The sequence below is a fragment of the Schistocerca piceifrons genome, chromosome 7, assembly GCF_021461385.2.
Source record: "Schistocerca piceifrons isolate TAMUIC-IGC-003096 chromosome 7, iqSchPice1.1, whole genome shotgun sequence".
In the NCBI taxonomy this organism is placed as follows: Eukaryota; Metazoa; Arthropoda; class Insecta; order Orthoptera; family Acrididae; genus Schistocerca; species Schistocerca piceifrons.
In genome coordinates, this window is record NC_060144.1 from 563,207,979 (window position 1) to 563,228,161 (window position 20,183).

Sequence of the window (20,183 nt, forward strand, 5' to 3'; positions counted from 1 at the left end):
GTCTATCGATCTGCCAGCACTTTCGTTTGGTAAGTCACATCATCTTTGTTTTTAGATATATTTTTCCCACGTGGAATGTTTCCCTCTATTATACACACGCTAAAAATGTTGGCCTGAGCAGCAATATTTAATTTGCAAATATAAAGATGACCTCATATTTTTCAAGTGATGAATTTGGGAAAAAACCTCATCTTATAATCGGGTAAATACAGCACTTTGCATAGAATTTCAGGAAACTGTGAGGCAGATACACAGTCACAAGAACCTGCTTCTCCTTCAATGGTCGCTTGATAAATTCCAGGCTGACATTTCCATCTTGAACACTATCTGTTGAAAGCCTTAAAATCTTGGTTGGCAAGTACGAGTAAATAAAAGTGAAATTTTTCAGCTTGGGTTTTTATAATTGGCCCAGAAAGTGGCATACCTTCACTCATCTTTATTAAAAACCACCTAGAATGGCATTCGTTAAGTTCATATATGGGGGACATACTTCGTACTGCATTATATCTGAATCCGTAGTATATCTGGCTTCTACTGTATCACCTCTTCAAATAATCCGTTAGAAACCATACCACACAACAACTATACAACTGAAGGTGCTGAATAAGTGGATTAATTTTCCGCCAAAATTGTAACAATGGTAAGGTGAATTAGATCTAACACTCTATTTAATGAGGGAATCCATTTAGCCATGTCAATTTACAAAATATAAATACTGAATCAAATAAACCATCATGATATGATGAAAATATCAGGGAATGGTGTGATGTGTCCACTATGTGTAAAGTGGGTACAGAATTTAACACACAAGTCTAAGCAACACCCCCTAAGCCCGCCCCCCCCCCCCCCCCTCCCCCCGTTTTAATAAAAATGAAGAAACATGTTAGTAGTCGGCAGTTATATTACTGATTCTCAGTGTATACGGACATATCAGGGAACAACAGGCTACTTCCATAGTGTGCTTCTGGGTGTTCTACCGAGCTGTCATTTCCATTTCATGCAAAATATTTCTATGACCGATCCAGCCATTTTGTTCAGATGCTGTGAGTCATTCACTGCCTGGACTCAACCCAGACATTATGAATCTACCATGCCGAGAAAACTTGGGAAATCATAACACGCTATTCTCTTAGAGGCTATGTGGAGGTATATCTTCTGTACCAGAGTCTCCTACACTTCATGGCAACATCTCATTTCAAAAAACCCGTTTTTAGTTGAAAGTCAGAACAAATGGAAACATCTATAACAAACTGCAAATGAAATTTTCTACTATTTTGAAAAACCAATGTATATGAACTACTGATGTTCGACATTATACCATCTGAAAATAAAAGCAGACTATCTCCGCACAGAACTTAGCTAGTAGCTAAATGTGACAGTAACGAAATGTCTTGTACGATGGTGTGGAAGGGGATGATAATAGCAGCACCACAGAGTACTAAAAAAAAAAATCAATGGCAACACAAATGAGATCATACTTAGATAATGAATACAGTCTTTCTCTCTCTCTCTCCCTCTCTCTAAAAAAAAAAAAAAAAGAGGGGCTGATCAGATTCATTTTCACATGTGTGTAGCTCAGCAACAATTCCAAGTCTTGGAGTTTGGCAAAATTAGTAATAGAGGACAAAAAAACATGTGAAGTTCAAGAAAGAGAAATACAGTAAGTGGCAAATAAAAACAGATGACGCTGATGGTGGAACTGATAAAACTACAGTGCACATCATGATGGAAGGCAGCCCAGTTTTGTAGGTTCTGTAGATCTACCTCCACTAACAGCTGGAAATCAGTGAGATTTAGTCGGCTTCCATATGCCTTGTCTAATTAAATGTCCGACACAAATAACTTGTCTCTTCTACTTTGCAACACAGCTGTACTTCAGTGACAATGCAACTTTATTTGTTGTTGCCCGCTTGTTATTTTACAATTTTCGGCAACTGTAACATATGCGTTATGTAGGCGAGCTAATCCATCACCTAGAATTGATATGAGGTAAGGTGTATTTTTTGCATGGCTGAATACTACCGGGTATAGGTGTGCTGTGCCCAGACTAGCTAGTTGACTGTTTCCGTCACATGCGAGTTCAGGTGCAGAGCCATTGAGTGCATCGCTGGAAACAGCTGGAAATTTGGACAGCTGATGCTTGTATTGCCTTTGTGCACAATACGCTCCAGGAAATGGTGGAGTGTCAGACACACATAAAGATGGACAAGTTACAGAACTTTGAGCTTCAACATTAAAAGTTACAGCACTTCGAGATTCAACAATTGTTGTTGTTGTGGTCTTCAGTCCTGAGACTAATTTGATGCAGCTCTCCACGCTACTCTATCCTGTGCAAGCTTCTTCATCTCCCAGTACCTACTGCAACCTACATCCTTCTGTATCTGTTTAGTGTATTCATCTCTTGGTCTCCCTCTACGATTTTTACCCTCGACGCTGCCCTCCAATACCAAATTGGTGATCCCTTGATGCCTCAAAACATGTCCTACCAACCGATCCCTTCTTCTGGTCAAGTTGTGCCACAAACTTCTCTTCTCCCCAATCCTATTCAATACCTCCTCATTAGTTATATGATCTACCCATCTAATCTTCAGCATTCTTCTGTAGCACCACATTTCGAAAGCTTCTATTCTCTTCTTGTCCAAACTAGTTATCGTCCATGATTCACTTCCATACATGGCTACACTCCATACAAATACTTTCAGAAACGACTTCCTGACACTTAAATCAATACCCGATTTTAACAAATTTCTCTTCTTCAGAAACACTTTCCTTGCCGTTGCCAGTCTACATTTTATATCCTCTCTACTTCAACCATCATCAGTTATTTTGCTCCCCAAATAGCAGAAGTCCTTTACTACTGTAAGTGTCTCATTTCCTAATCTAATTCCCTCAGCATCATCCGACTTAGTTCGACGACATTCCACTATCCACGTTTTGCTTTTTTTGATGTTCATTTTATATCCTCCTTTCAAGACACTATCCATTTCGTTCAACTGCTCTTCCAAGTCCTTTGCTATCTCTAATAGAATTACAATGTCATCGGCGAACCTCAAAGTTTTTATTTCTTCTCAATGGATTTTAATACCTACTCCGAAATTTTCTTTTATTTCCTTCAATGCTTGCTCAATATACAGATTGAATAACATCAGTGAGAGGCTACAACCCAGTCTCACTCCCTTCCCAACCACTGCATCCCTTTCATGCCCCTCGACTCTTATAACTGCCATCTGGTTTCTGTACAAATTGTAAATAGCCTTTCGCTCCCTGTATTTTACCCCTGCCACCTTGAGAATTTGAAAGAGAGTATTCCAGTCAACACTGTCAAAACTTTCTCTAAGTCTACAAATGCTAGAAACGTAGGTTTGCCTTTCCTTAATCTAGCTTCTAAGGTAACTCGTAGGGTCAGTATTGCCTCACATGCTCCAATATTTTTACGGAATCCAAACTGATCTTCCCCGAGGTCGGCTTCTACCAGTTTTTCCATTCGTCTGTAGAGAATTCGCTTTAGTATTTTGCATCCGTGACTTATTAAACTGATTGTTCGGTAATTTTCACATTTGTCAGCACCTGCTTTCTTTGGGATTGGAATTATTATATTCTTAAAGTCTGAGGGTATTTTGCCTGTCTCATACATCGTGCTCACCAGACGGTAAAGTTTTGTCATGGCTGGCTCTCCCAAGGCCGTCAGTAGTTCTGATGGAATGTCATCTACTTCTGGGGCCTTGTTTCGACTTAGGTCTTTCAGTGCTCTATCAAACTCTTCACGCAGTATTGTATCTCCTATTTCATCTTCATCTACGTCCTCTTCCATTACCATAATATTGTCCTCGTGTGCATCGCCCTTGTATAGACCCTCTATATACTCCTTCCACCTTTCTGCTTTCCCTTCTTTGCTTAGAACTGGGTTTCCATCTGAGCTCTTGATGTTCATGCAAGTGGTTCTCTTATCTCCAAAGGTCTCTTTAATTTTCCTGTAGGCAGTATCTATCTTACCCCTAGTGAGATAAACCTCTACATCCTTACATTTGTCCTCTAGCCATCCCTGCTTAGCCATTTTACACTTCCTGTCAATCTCATTTTTGAGATGTTTGTATTCCTTTTTGCCTGCTTCATTTACTGCATTTTTATATTTTCTCCTTTCATCAATTACATTCAATATTTCTTCTGTTACCCAAGGATTTCTACTACCCCTCATGTTTTTACCTACTTGATCCTCTGCTGCCTTCACTACTTCATCTCTCAAAGCTACCCATTCTTCTTCTACCGTATTTCTTTCCCCCATTCCTGTCAATTGTTCCCTTACGCTCTCCTTGAAACTCTGTACAACCTCTGGTTCTTTCAGTTTATCCAGGTCCCATCTCCTTAAATCCCCACCTTTTTGCAGTTTCTTCAGTTTTAATCTACAGTTCATAACCAATAGATTGTGGTCAGAGTCCACATCTGCCCCTGGAAATGTCTTACAATTTAAAACCTGGTTCCGAAATCTCTGTCTTACCATTATATAATCTATCTGAAACCTTTTAGTACCTCCAGGGTTTTTCCATGTATACAACCTTTTTTTATGATTCTTGAACCAAGTGTTAGCTATGATTAAGTTGCGCTCTGTACAAAATTCTACCAGACGGCTTCCTCTTTCATTTCTCTCCCCCAATCCATATTTACCCACTATGTTTCCTTCTCTCCCTTTTCCTACTCTCGAATTCCAGTCACCCAAGACTATTAAATTTTCGTCTCCCTTCACTATCTGAATAATTTCTTTTATTTCATCATGCATTTCTTCAATTACTTCGTCATCTGCAGAGCTAGTTGGCATATAAACTTGTACTACTGTAGTAAGCGTGGGCTTCGTGTCTATCTTGGCTACAAAAGGTGTTCACTACGCTGTTTGTAGTAGTTTACCCGCACTCCTACTTTTTTATTCATTATTAAGCCGACTCCTCCATTACCCCTATTTGATTTTGTATTTATAGCCCTGTATTCGCCTGTTCCTCCTGCCACCGAACTTCACTAATTCCTACAATATCTAACTTTAACCTATCCATTTCCCTTTTTAAATTTTGAAACCTACCTGCTTAATTAAGGGATCTGACATTCCACACTCCGGTCCATAGAATGCCAGTTTTCTTTCTCCTGATAACGATGTCTTCCTGAGTAGTCCCCGCCCAGAGATCCGAATGGGGGATTATTTTACCTCCGGAATATTTTACCCACGAAGACGCCATCATTTAACCATACAGTAAAGCTGCATGCCCTCAGGAAAAATTACGGCTGTAGTTTCCCCTTGCTTTCAGCCGTTCGCAGTACCAGCACAGCAAGACCGTTTTGGTTAGTGTTACAAGGCCAGATCAGTCAATCATCCAGACCGTTGCCCCTGCAACTACTGAAAAGGCTGCTGTCCCTCTTCAGGAACCACACGTTTGTCTGGCCTCTCAACAGATACCCCTCTGTTCCGGTTGCACCTACGGTACGGCTATCTGTATCGGTGAGGCACGCAAGCCTCCCCACCAACGGCAAGGTCCATGGTTCTTGGTGGGGGGTGGGGGGATTCAACAATAACTCAAATTTGCGTTGATATTTGATTCAACAATAACCCACATCAAATATCAACGCAAATCTGAATACAACTGCAATCTCAGAAAAAATAGATGCATCCAATGACACGGTAAAAAACTGTGGAAGTTAATATCTCTCAGTGAATAAACATTTTCACAATGACCCTCTGCACCAAAAACTTAATCGCTTCATGCAATTTCAACAAATGTTATCTCAGATGACAGCACTGCGCTATTGCTGTGTGTGTGTGTGTGTGTGTGTGTGTGTGTGTGTGTATATACTTCATTAGAAGAAGACCTTTTGGCTGAAAGCTTACATGTACAGCAGTCTTTCTGTTATGCCTGTCTGTGACTCAATGTCTCTTTTTATATGGTGAGCAGCAATCTATCCTTTTTATGATATTGTCATTATTCCATCCACGACTTTCAACTTTTGGCTGAAAGCTTACATGTACAGCAGTCTTTCTGTTATGCCTGTCTGTGACTCAATGTCTCTTTTTATATGGTGAGCAGCAATCTACCCTTCTTATGATATTGTCATTATTCCATCCACGACTTTCAATTGTTTAATTTCGCTGGACCTTTCCACCACAAAAAAATTGAAGTAGCCATTGGGAGCAGAACCCTGGACCTCGGCACAGCTAGCAAAAAATGCCAGCCACTAGACCATGCGGTCAGTTCGTGTTCAATCCTGTACGTACGCTTTCACTGTTGTTAAGACTTGAAAGAAAATGTATCATGTCAATGTTTGTGATTAATGCTGAAGAAGAGGTATTCTGATGGATATGTAAACTGAGAATATAATACAATCAATAGTCATAGTGTTCCCTGTCCTTCAATTTGCACACAACTGACTGACGTAACTTTTACCCAGAAACATTTGCTTGCACCTCCCACTGCCTTCTTTGTTGGCATTATCACACCTTTCTCATTCTCACTATCAGTGACATTAACAATGTTAACAGCATATTGTTGTTGCTTGCCGCACAGGTATTTTTCACTGTAGTTTGTGATCACTTTTCACGCTCAACTGTGAGGGAAAAAAGTGCGCTATTTTGAACTGGAACACAACTGTACCTCTTATCAGTTAGTTCCTGCTATAGCCAGATTACCAAATCACCTTTCTGAGTAATAACACATGTAAATTTGCCAATCGATGCAATAGAATTTCATGCAGATGTAAAATGATAAATTATACTGTCTCCTTTTAATAATTATTACTTATATAGCCACCAGATTAAAAACGATAAAAAAGTTTAGCAGTACCACTCTATTCGCTTTCGTACATGACTTTTGGGATGTAATAAACAGCAAGCACCTCAGCCGCCATGCCTCGCTCGTCTCAGTGAACTGGTTACCTGGCCATAATGGGAACTAACCTGGTCATGTGATTACATACACTTGTGCTCCAGTTCAAAGCTGTGCACATTGTCACCTCATAGTGCAAGCACGAAAAATTATCAAAAAAAAAGCAAACACAGAAAATACCTTCACAGGAAGCTTCGGCAGCATGCTGTTAATTTCACTAACTTTACAGACAATTAGAACAAGAAAGGTGTGATAGTTCCCATAGAGAATGTGATGGAAGGCACAAGCAGATGTTGAACAGCAAAAGTCAAGTAAGCACGTCAACTGTGTGCAAATTACAGTGTGTGTGTGTGTGTGTGTGTGTGTGTGTGTGTGTGGGGGGGGGGGGGGGGATGCAATGTTAAGTGGAACAGGGTTCCAGTATCCGTCCCAAACTACAATAAGTAAAATGCAGACAACTAATATTTCACTGAAAGCGCTGATAAATATGCTATCACAACATACAACATACTTCCAAAATGAGCACTCTACAATAGTTTTTTTTTTTTTTTAATTACAAAATTTTATCAAACAAATCAAAACACTTTAACACCATAACATCACTAGACAACATGGTCAGATTGCTGATATTAGCTTTTACTGGTATGATATTAGACAACTAGAAAGACTGTGTATCATTCCAAAAATTTGTGTCATGATCATTGGTGGAGAGAAACTTTGACAGATGAAGACACTGAAAACATAATAAAATCAGTCGGCATAGATTTAAACAAAGGGTTGGCATTATCATCTGTTGCTGAAAAGCGGTCGACTAAACAGGCGCAGCCATGAAAACTAGCAACATCACTGGGGAAGGCAGTTTTACGGATGCTGCCAGCAAAGAATTGAGTGCATCCAATGAGAGATGAACTGTTTGTATTGTTTCTGTACATGTTTCAAGTGGGTACTTCACTCATGGGGGCACATAACGGACATGCGGAATGTGACTGTGTTCCACTTTGTAAAAGTATTTTAATGAATGCTGTTATTACCTCCCCATCCTGCTTCTCGGGCAAAAACACATTGCTACTACCACCCTGGACACGTAACCAGTTTGCTTCGCTAGAACTAAAAAGATTAAAAGGTAGACTTGACATAACAGATTAACAGGAGTGTTTATTGGTACCTGAAAGATTTACTTGCCATGAAAACAGCAAGAAAATGATCAATAACCAGAAGACCAACTACCATGAAATTTTAAAATTAATAAAATTTTGACTCCCAATAACAGGGGAAAAAGAAGATACTTAAGCTGCTTCTTCCATAACAAGTCCCAACAATAAGATATATTTCCAGATGGATCGCTGGAGAATAATCTCCTTCAATAACTGATTCTTGCAATAAAACATGAGGAATAACTCAAGAAGTGCCAGTGTAAACCACTGGCGGAGAGAGAAATACCTCGAGGAAGGGGGCACTAAAGATATCTTGAGCTACCTTTACTTTTACCACAATAAAAAATAATCAAGTCACATGCAAAGTTTAAGAAAGAGGGCCTATATAGTAACAATGCATTTTTAGGAATCTTCTCGAAAGTCACTATTACTGGGGATATATGTTATGAGTCTCATAACAATATTTTTACTGAGAAATTACTATCAATTACTATTATTAATACTTCACAATCAACTGATCACTCTCACTCTTGAGTGATCTTCACACTTGCACTTGTTACAACTAGAACTTTTTACTTATTCATTCTTCAGTCTTTAATATTTCTGCTTCTGAATGTAAACTAGCTTCCTATTCGGCAAATAGTCTGTATTTATAATACTACCTATCGGAGGTTCTCTGCATAAGAAAACAGTAGAATATTCGCGATTTTTCTCGAACAAATGCCGGACGGAATAACGTATCGACACCATTAGAATAGCTGTGACTTTTCTCAAAGGTATTTGTTAGCTGTCTATGTGCCAGATGCCAGACAGAAACAAATAAGATGCGATGACGCGAATGCGCATGCTACATAGGAAAGTACAACTACTCGATAGCCCGATCAAAAGAAACGAACGAATTGCGTCCAGGCTGACTGGCGGGGGCAACGCGGGTGGACCCGCACGGAAGGAGGGGGGGGGGGGGGGGGGTGCACCCCATATGTATCCACCACTGGTGTAAACACAGGCTTCCCGCGCATACAGAACTTATGGGGGATTGAGCCAAATAGCACTTCTACATATCTAGCTGAAAATGGTGGTTCTGATACTTAAAGAAATTTAATGAACTATTTATCATTCCTGTTGAGAACAGTTTGGGTTTCAGAGAAATGCAAGGAAATACTGTGACTATAACTTATCTTAGAAATATCGACTGAAGAAAGGCAAATCTACATTTATTCTTCTATCTGGCTTTCATGGTCGATTTTCCATCTCTAAGGCCCATCGTCAAAATATCCTTGTTGATGTCATCCTTCCATCTTGTCCATGGCCACTTCTGCCCTACACAGATGCTGAGAATGCTACTCATAATAGTCTTTTCCTCTTCCATCTTATTAAGGTGTCCAGCCCACAGCAATATTTTTTTCATCCTTTGGCCACTATTAGTTTTCGAGTGCAAGTCTGCCAGTCCCTGATTTTTTTTAACAATCTCCATTTCTGTGACTGGGTGCCCTCTTGGGACCAAATATTCACCTTAATATCATTCTCTCGAAGGCGAGCAGTTTTTGTTCACCTGCTTTAACGTAAATGTTTCACAATAATACAGAGCTCTTGGGAAAATTACACTGTGGTATAGTCTAATTGTAAAACTTCTCGAAACTGCTATAACGCTCACACTGTCCCATAAGCAAAAATATGTTTTATTTGCTGATGCAGCCATTACCTCGATCTCAATTTCCACTGTATTCTGCTTATTGAAAGTGTTTCCCTTACATTTACATGTGCCTATTCTTTTAAAAGTGACTTCATCAACTGTCAATGGGGACCATCATTGAGTATCCTTCCGAAGGCCTTGTACTCTGTTTTCTCCTCATTAATTTGTAACCCTGCCTTCCTTACAATATACCTGTAAGAACTTGTCATAACTTTTAAGTTTACTTAGCTATCAGTTACTAGAACAACCTCTTTCATACATGCAAGCCGATTTATTGTGTTATTTCCCAGTCTTATTCCAGACGGGTTTCTATCTTTTCACTCTGCCATAGGCTCCCTCTGAACACAACTGTGCTAGACATATTATTTTCTGTGCAAACAAACTGTTTCAAGACACTGATGATGTATGCTGTCAGAAGTATTTTATAAGTCTATAAAAAAAACTATACGAATAAGAATGTTATGTTTCCAATCTTACTCAGTTATCTGTACGAGTGTAAGAAGCTGATCTCTTCCTCCTGATACTACACTGAAAGCCCCTACATTTCTTTCTGCAATTGGCAACATTCTCTTTAGTATACAGAGACACACAATTTTGCAGCTTACATTAAGGATTACAACCCCTATATAATTATCACTTACCAGGGGGTGGTTGCTTTTTTTTATTACAGGGCAGATTACAGCCATTTTCCAGTCATCAAGCAGGCTCTCATACTCCTAAATATTCATTAGCAACTTTGGAACTATTTTAACACGTATCAGTTCTCCGTTCTTTATTAGCTCTCCCGCAATTTCATCTTTACCGAAAGCCTTGTGGTGTTTTAGGTTTTTTATTACTTGCTGCGTTTCTTCTTCACTGGGGGTCTCTACTTTGTTGTCTACGGTGTCCTGTACGTCACATGGAAGCGATTCAATGGGGCCATCACAGTTTAACAATTCTTTGAAGTACTCTACCCATCACTGTCTTTTTACTTGAGTGTTATTTGTGACTGTCTTCCCCTGTGTGTCATTAATAAATGCTTGTTTTATTTCTGATACTTCCTTTACTTTCGGTACATTCCCTTTGGCTTCTTCTATTAGTCCCTTAATATTTCTGTTCCTCCTGCCTTAGTGTAGTCGCCCTGTCCTTCCTTATTCTGATATAGATTTACATCCATACCCTGCGAACCACAGTCAAGTGCATGGTGGAAAGTACATCCCACAGTACCAGCTATTAGGGTTTCTTCCTGCTCCATTCACATATGGAGTGCGGACAGAATGATTGTTTCAATGCCTCTTTGCGTGTAGCAGTTATTCTAATTCTAGTACCTCCCGCCGCGGAAGTCAAACACGCGCCAGAACAAATGGATGTGGCCAGTCCATAGAGGGCTCCGCGTCCGCGGCGGCACTTCCGCGCAGCGGCTCTCGCGCAGCAAGGGCGCCATCATTACACCATGTGCAGACTGCGGCCAATAGCCGCTCCCTCTGGTTTCGTATATAGGGACCCTCTCTGCCCTAGTCCAGTTAGTCTGGTACTCGCTCTGGATTGCGTCTCTATCTCGGCGGTACTGCGTTCTGTCCATTACTCGTTGTTGCATTTGCCTGGCTCCGGTTCCGAGTGGATTTAATGTTGGTGTTTGGTGTTGTGGTTTCTACAAGCCTCCGTTGTTTATCTCTTCCTTGTTGTGTCGGTCATAGTTGGTTGTGGTCGGTTGTTGTCGGTTGTCGTTGGTCTGTCGTCCGACTCGTCCTTGTGTTTACCCGGTGGTGCGTGCTCCACCACCGGCGGTTTCCCCGCCTGGCGGCTCCAATCCACAGCCCAAGGCGTTCCCACAAATGGTTTTGGTTACCACACTAATCTTATCCTCACCAGCCCAATGTGAGCGACACACAGGGGATTGCAATACTTTCCTAGAATCATAATTTAAAGCCAGTTCTTGACACTTTGTTAATAGACTTACTTTGGATGTTTTATGTCTAACTAACTCCCTATCCACCCTATATTCTAGACACCTCTTCCTAGCCAGCCTTCTCTTTTCAATCTTTTACTGGCTCACACAACTGAACACATTTTATCTGACGTCTTTCATTCGTCTGGAATTTCCTAGGCCACACTATTTACAGTTTCCTTAATTTGATACCAGTTATGGTTGACATCAGTTTCCTAGGTTTCCTTCACATTTACTTAGGCGCGTTTATAGCATTTGTATACATAAAATGTAAACCCTGTCTACATGCCCTGGCTGGCTCATTGGTAACAACTGAACACTGTATCACCCTCCACCGACAGTATTGTAGGATACGATATGGAGAAGCTTGGGGTCAAACACACCAGTCTCCCAGTCCTTGTCACGTTCTATGAGCAGAAGCCACTACAACTGGGTCCTGTAGCTCCTCAATTGGCATCAAGAGACTTAGTGCATCCTGTTATAGCCTTCCCACGAAGGAAAAATCCTTGCAAGTACTGATAGAAAATTTTGGTGTCAAAGGAAAAAGGACGTGGCAGTTGAGAAAGGAGTGGGAGAAGGTAGTAGCCTACTACTGATGATATTCTAGCACTTAAAAATAAATAATTAATATGTGGTAATAAGATGATCATCAAATGTAAACAAACTACAGGCTTTGTTGACCCACATATTATCATGCTATTGTTTTCAAGTTGATTAAGAGTCTTGATTTGACATCAGGCTCTATGAGAATAAATAATTAAGTTGTCAAAGGAACTGCCCAAACATTACTCCCTAAGGGTCCGTTCATTTTTCTCGGTTGTAAATTCTCATTCAGTATCTTCCATACTGGTGCTGTTGCACACGGTAATGGGTGAAGTGTGATGTGTATCAGCATCATTGGCTGGCCTTCAAAATTGTAAATAGAGATGTGACAGCGTACAAGACATTTCACACTTCTGAATTTGTCAACAAGCTCTGAGGGGGCCTAAATATCAACCTGATGCTCCTCTGATGATTTTTATGAGGAATGGGAGGAAAGTTAGTCCAGCAGAATCAGTGCCTCTGGACGAAGGGACATGGTACAGATTAAATCAATTAGAGTGCGAAATGAGATATTAAAAGCAATAGATGAGTTTTGCTATTTAGGCACCAAGTAACTGATGATGACTGAAGTAGAAAATAAATACAGAATTGGGGCAACACGAGGACCTGGATCCAAAAATTACTCATAAGACTTACCTGATGATTCTTAGCAATGGACTTTATTGTAATAACAATAAAATCAAACAATGAAAAGCCCACGACAAGCAACTCAACATGTCATCTTTACGGTGATTAGCAATCTATTCATTTCATAATTTTGTTAATAATAACAGATTCTATTTAGTCTTTGAATGACAACATAAAAATCTACATCACTGTAACGAAACACTTAGTTTGAGGAGATAAAATGATGAACAATTTCTCCTCGATCATGCATTGTACAAGATGTGGTTAAAGAAATGTGTTGTGGAGGTACTATCGTCATAAGTAATTCAGAGATGAACGCAAGCCAAATCCAATAAAAGTACAGTCCAACACGATCTTTAAGGGCTCCCAACAAACTAAGGACTTATTGTATCAGGTTATTAAACCAGGCCAAACAAAACATATTAAGAATAGTTTCAAAATACTGTCTAGAAAACTTAACAATATGCTGTGCAACAATTCTTAAAACATAATCTACGTAGTGAAGGTAGAAGAGCTGCAGAGAAAATATGAAAAACAAAGACAATTTGCATTTAAAACTTACTTATACACTAAGAATATCTATGACAGTAATATGTTCTCAATTAGAATAAGCATCACAAGAATAAAAGAACGGATGTTTACCTTGTACGGTGACTGCGATCCCGATGAATTCGTATCAGGCACCTGGATAAGCTTCCGTGCAGTGCCATTCGGATCTGATAAATCTCGCACGCTGGCAGGAGTAACTGCAGCAGTTGTAACTGCAGGAGCGTGTTGCGGTGTAGTCCTATTTGCACTCACTGTAGCACCCACTTGAGCACTCCTCCTCGGTGACTGGGGAGGCGAGGATAAATCAATGACGTCGGCACCTGTCGTCGCTACACCGTACAAGTTTGTAGGAAAACGCGGTGGACCTGGTGTCCCATTCACCGGCACCAGAGGCGGCGGCGGGTACTTCGCAGTGGAAGCAGAGACGGGTGTCGGAACTACTTGTGCGGGAGCCGACGACACCTTGGGCTGGATCCGCACCTGCTGGGGCTGCGGCTGGGGGGCCACGGTGTAGTGTGGCGAGCACAGAGGAGATGCGGCAGGAGGCAACATCTGGTGCTGCGAGGGGTCAGCGAGCCCCATCAGATGCATGTTAGGCAGGCCCAGATTTGCCGAAGACGTGTAGGTGGCAGCTGTCGCCCTGCCGGAAATAACACCGTTCTGGCGTCGGCTCCTTCACGGTGTAGGAATACACATCATATACACATTAGTTAAAACTATGATAAAAAGATACTGTTTTACCCACCACCAAACCATTGCGCCAGCAAATTTGTTTTTTAAATACAGCCTGAATTTCGTGCTCTTAGCAATTAATTATCAATCTTTCAGAACTACTCCAACATGCACCACACTACTTTGTTAACACCTGTTAATTAAAAACTAATTTTTAAATCACCATTTGACTGCATTGTTGTTTATTTAATTACAACCCAGGTTTCAGCCTTTTATGCCGTTTTCAAGTGGTTGAATTCATGTCATTAACATATATTGCACGAAATCAAGCTCAAAATTGGCCATAACTAATTGTTGCAAATATTTATTATGTATATATTAAAACTGTAAGACTGCAATGATTAATAATTCATTGAAAAAAAAAAAAAAAAATCGATAAAGTAGGACCCTTTTTCAAAATTTTCGTTAAACAGCTTTTTCTGAAATTTGAGGCATAAATATTTTCAAGCAGAAATTAAAGCAGGCTTATGAGACACTCATCAGATGAAATCTCCCTCAGTCACTTTCTAAAGCTACATCAAAATCTTTGCAAATGCTCATAAATTAAGTTTTAGTTGAGAGCCAATTTGGCATATTTCTACATATTCTTAAAATACCTCACGGAAGATAGCAACTGGGATGGGTACCAAAAATTCTAGTCTATGAAACAAAACCCAGAGTTATTAGTGGAAACCTCTTGCCCTATATGAAACATTGTTTCCTTAAATATCTTTAAGCCTCATTTGGATTAAACTCCTACTGACATATTTGAAATTTTATGAAATGATATTTTTAACGTTCTGAATTATTTTAGATTAAAATTCAATAGTCAGTTGCACAACTAGGAAATTTATTTCACTTTACTGGTTTCCAACAGATTTAGCTGTCATCTTCAGAAGTCTGTATGAAATGGACCCAAATTCTAATGATTTATAATACCCCAAATCGTGTAGACTTCCGAAGCCAACAGCTTAATCCAGTGAAACTGGTAAAGCTAAATAAATTTTCACACTTTGCTATCAATGACCGGATTTTATTTCAGAATATATACCACAGTCGCAGAGAAAATAACAGCTATGAAAAGAATTATGCACAAAATTAATAACAAAGCAACACCTTACTGTTGCTATTCCCGTAAAAGCTCTTTTCCACTAATTTTATACCCTACACCACCAATCAGAAACTAGCAAACCGAGGTCCAGGTCCGGACTGCGGGAAGTCAAAAACTTGACCGCAAAAAATATTTTGAAAGTATACTGAAGAAAATAATTTAAAAACTATTTTTCTGTAGATAACAATACGTTTGAGTGCCACCCTCGCCACTTTTAACAGTATTTTACAAGTAACTGTGTGATTGATTTGAGTTCTTAATGGTTTGTAGGTAGACTGAAAACCTAGCTGCTGTACTGTGTAGTGTAGGAGAAAGTGCTCTGGAGAGCGAGGGTGCAGGGGAGCAAGCTGTGTTGTTCCACACAAGAGCTCTGCACACCGAAGGGCAACATTAGAATTTTATTTAACGAAAAAGGAAATTAAATCAATCTCTGGCTCTGGCAACCTATGAAGCCTCTTAATCAGAGCAGGCCTATTCATTTTAACACAATTTTTGTGTTCATAACTCGAATGCCACTTTATGAAACTTTGACGTGGAATGACAAGTTTGTCTGTCAGGAAGGTGTACACAGCAGCGGCGACCTGCGACATTGAAGCGGCTCCTCTGCACTGCATTGGCAAGTGGCTTTTGATGGACAGCGAGTAGTAGCTTTGTAATGAATCTAAATACAGCAGACCAATTTTATCATTACTTCATCAATAGTTGCTGCAAACCTCATACGGAGCTGCTATTAATTTCTCTTATAGTAATAAGAAGCTTCTAACCTTTTTTGCGTCAGTATGGATCTTAAATTTCGTAAAGATGATAGTGAAAATAGGAAGATTTTAAGTGAGTAGACTGAACATTTCTTTCCCTTTTCTTTTTAACGCTGTGTGACAGGCCTCGAGCTGTTCCAGTTTCCTTCACATGCAACAAAACTGTCGCTTGTGTTAAATGTGCCAATTTAAAGTGACACGACCAAACATCAAGTGACAGTACCAAACATTTTATCAACAGTTCCATAAAAATTTCCTCTTGATAATAAAGCTTGTCAAAAAAATCTCTACACATACCTACTGTCTTAAAAAAAATCACGGCCTTACAAAATCGCTCTATGTGAGTGCAAGCAAAATCTGCCGAAAAAGTATTGTGCGTTTGTTGGGCGCTTGATGGACATCAGAAGCCATTTTCAGGCTCAGAGAGACAGAGAGAGAGAGAGAGAGAGAGAGAGAGAGAGAGAGAGAGAGAGACAGGAGGTTGCAAGTGGCTGTGGCACTTTTTGAAGAGAAAAAAGTTCAAGGTATTCACTGATGGCAAAAAGAAATATAAGAAGAGCAGAAATGTTAGATTCTAACAGTAAAAGCAGTTTGCTCGAACTTATGCAGAAGATGCCTTGCCACGCCATAGCACTTGATGAATCATGTGGCATTTTTAACGAAGAACGCATGTCTACTTTTGTGCCGTTTTTTGATATAGAAAGTAAAGCGTTTAAGAAAGAATTGCTAGCAATATTGCTGTTTAAGACTAGACTCACAAAGAAGATTCATTCAAGACTTTTGACAACTTCGTGACAAAATGAAGCATTACTTACTATAAAATTACATGTCTCAACTGACAGGGGACCAGCGATGATTGGCAAAAAAAGGGACCAGTAAAGAAAATCGAGGATAATAATGCTGCACTACTATTTTATCAGTGCATAATTCACCAGGCAGCACTCTGTGGAAAACTTTGTGCCACTCTGAAAGAAGTAATGGACTGTTTGAACAAGTTGACCAGCTTTATGAGGTCTCTTTCTACTATTCAGCATAGACAGCTCAAAGAATTTCTACCCGAGTGTAATTTGTCGCGTTCTAACTCAATGCAGAACAAGTGATTAACGTTTTTGGTAAACAAAAGAAGTAACCTCCTTTGTAGACAACTTTGTGGATACACAACCAGCAACAAAGTATCTGGAGTTCCAAGCAAATGAATGCAATATTTTATCTGTGGCTTTCCTGGAAGACATGCTGAAACATTTAAATGTGTTCAATATCGAGCTGCAAGGAAATGGGAAATTAATGTGTGATATGATGCAAAATGTGTTTTCTCTGTTGCAAGCTGGATATCTTTGAAAAAGAATTGAAAGTCAAGAATTTATTCACTTTCCAAAAATTCCTGAATATCAAGGTAACTATGACATGGATGCTGCAGTATTTTCAAATTTTACATCAGATCTTAGGAGGAATCTGATATGTCTGCGTAAGCAGAAGAAACTAACGATCAAATTTCGAAACAATTTATTGGACTGTTCAATTAACCAAAACAAATTCTCCAAGTATAACACCAACATAAAACAGTGATCCATCTTCGAATCACAACTACATAGAAGAGCAAGATAGAAAACAACTGAAATAATTTCCTACTAGTCTCCACCAGAGACTTCTCCGATATACCAAGCCTAATCCAGAGATCAGCAAGAAGATCCAAGCCGGGCTGCCGGGGCGGCAGCTATCCAAGTCTGCTGGCGGTCGATGAACTCCCGATGTGCGGCCGAGCACTGGCCTTTATAGTGCTTCGGCGGATGAGTACCTCGGAGCTATTTTTCATCACGTGGTTGACGTGTGAAAATAGTTCCAGGATCTGCAGCGACCTCTTCCTTATGTTTATGTGGGCCGGTAGTGGCCCCTGGTGGCCGCCGGTGTCTTTGCTGTGGTGGTGGTGGTGGTGTTGTGGTTGCTGCTGTGGCCGTTCATCAATACTGCCTGTCGGTTGTGTGGTGCTTCGGTGTGCCTGCGAAGGCGGGCAACCCGCGGTTGCAGGCTGTCAGTTTGGTTGCTGATATTCTAGGCGCCATGATGTCTGGTGGAGAAGGCCACAGCAGAATCAGCAGCAAGACTCCAAGACTTCATGGAAACATAGTTGTCGTAATTCTTAAAATAGCCTTTTGAAGTTTCTCCAGCAGCAGAGGTTGCGAGGTTGTTCCATCTTTCAAAGCCTTTCCTCCAAATAGAGATAATGGACTTGAAAGAAGAGGCTTCCTTGCAAACGTATAAAACTGCAACCACCAAAGAATTTTGGAGTAAACATGTCGAAGAAAAATAAAAAAATTGCAAAAAATTAGCCGTTTCCTATGTTTAGCTCCACATGTTTGTGAAAGAAACTTCACGCTCTTCAGAAAATAATCAGGTAGCAATGTTAAAAAACGTTTACTATTTTCTATGAACTTCACTTGGTTAGATGCCTTAATTATTGAACAGCTATACAGAGAATTGTGTGTTCCTGTGACATTATTTGAGTAGAATAATGTAGTAAAAACACACAGGAGGAGGTAGACAAACATGTTTTAAGAAAAAAATGATTTGTTACAAGGCAAGTTGCTCTTCTGCACTACCTTTTTTTCCAATACAATGATTATATATTCTTGTTACTGGAACTATTTTCTAGTGCATTTTTTTCTGTTTAGTGTCAAGCTTCTTGTTTTTGAAATTCACAGTAGTACTGTAATTGTTCACATCAAACAGAAAAGACTATGAAGGGACGATGGATAACATGAAAGGCAGAAAGAAAAATCTTGCACTAATAGCGATACTGCAAATGTAGTAGCTGACACACAAATTAGCCTAGTGGCAACAATCTGAAGATAGCCACATGGAATGACATATGATTAGTTACCAGTATTATTTGATATTCTTAAAATTCAAGTAATTTATAGTTTGAACCAAGTCTGACTAAAATTAATCATTAAGAATTCTATAGTTTTAGGATGTCACACAGCAGCATTTCACTTTAAACAGAGAGTCAAGAAAGACACACAACTGAGTCTTCAATTACTGGGCTAGATACACACAACTGAGTCTCCACTTCCTGGGCTACTGAGCTACATAATTTGTGTTGCAATGCTTGTAACACCAAATGACTGTCCAACGAGAAAAATCTGAGGGCCCAGCAGTGGCTAGGCCAATGTGGGACACTCCCCCTAATGTTGGCAAGTAATAGTAGCATCTTTTTTTCGACTGTCTGCTGTTTCCTTACAGTGTGAATATTTATAAATAGAGACCTGAAAAAAATAAATGCAACTATAGATGCAAATTCTAAATGTGAAAACGCAAATTTACCTAACAGATGCTGTTTCACAGAGAATTGTATCCAGATGAACTATTTTATCCAATATTGTAGGAAATAGCTCTATTTTCTGTAAATAAAAATAAAAATGGAACCAATGTTTAGTGACTGGTATATCACATCATCCCCTGAAGCCTAATTTGGAAAACTGTAAAAACGCGTTTGCCAAATAAAAACTGCACAAGTGCAACAACATATGCTCTGGTGCCACTCCGGTTGCAGGCCACTGCATGGTCTGTATAAAACACAAGCACATGCCACGCAACGCAATGTTGTACCTAGCCACGGGACCTAGCATCTTAGAGAAAGGAATGACATATGTTTGCCTGTTGACTGAAGTTCAAATTTGGCATAATGTGGATACTTTAATGAGGCAGTTTTAGGAAGAGCGTGTTTTGAATGGTGGTGGTGTCAAGTACCGGTAGAGGGCAGGCCTGAACTATTTCATTTACGATATTGCCAACTCAGCAAATTATTTGCAGCAGCTGTTAGCAAATGCTGTGTTGTGCAGCACTTTTTTCTTCTTTTTCTTTTTGTGTTTTGAAATAAGTGAAGAGACTAACACTGGTCCATCACAGAGTTCAATTACAAGCCTCACAACACCGAAAGGGATTGGCGACCCTTTTTACCGGGTGTTGGCTGCTGCCCTGTGAGGGGAGTTGGGCTTGTTTGCCCACAACATTCCTCTCCCCTCTGGTGGTCTCAATTCTAGTTTCTCTACACTTGCGACTGACAGCTAGTTTATAGTGCCCGCACTCTGCACTACAGAGAAAAGAAAACAAAATCTTTCAACGTAATGTATTTCGACAGCACTTATATTCTTCCTGTAGTGTGCAAATGGAGTTATTTTCGGTTCTATTTCTAC

The 20,183-nt window shown here is 39.8% G+C and overlaps 1 protein-coding gene across 3 annotated transcripts in view; it reads right to left on the reverse strand.

Annotated features, from left to right (window-relative positions):
• The window catches only part of LOC124804632, a 100,016-nt gene that overhangs the window by 27,368 nt on the left and 52,465 nt on the right, over positions 1-20,183 (reverse strand). For 2 of the 3 annotated variants that reach the window (XM_047264844.1, XM_047264845.1), the window contains one exon: positions 13,507-14,053. In XM_047264844.1, the coding sequence (XP_047120800.1) occupies positions 13,507-14,053 (547 nt within the window). Of the gene's footprint in view, positions 1-13,506; positions 14,087-20,183 lie in introns of all 3 variants that reach the window. The other variant, XM_047264843.1, reaches the window with a different exon arrangement.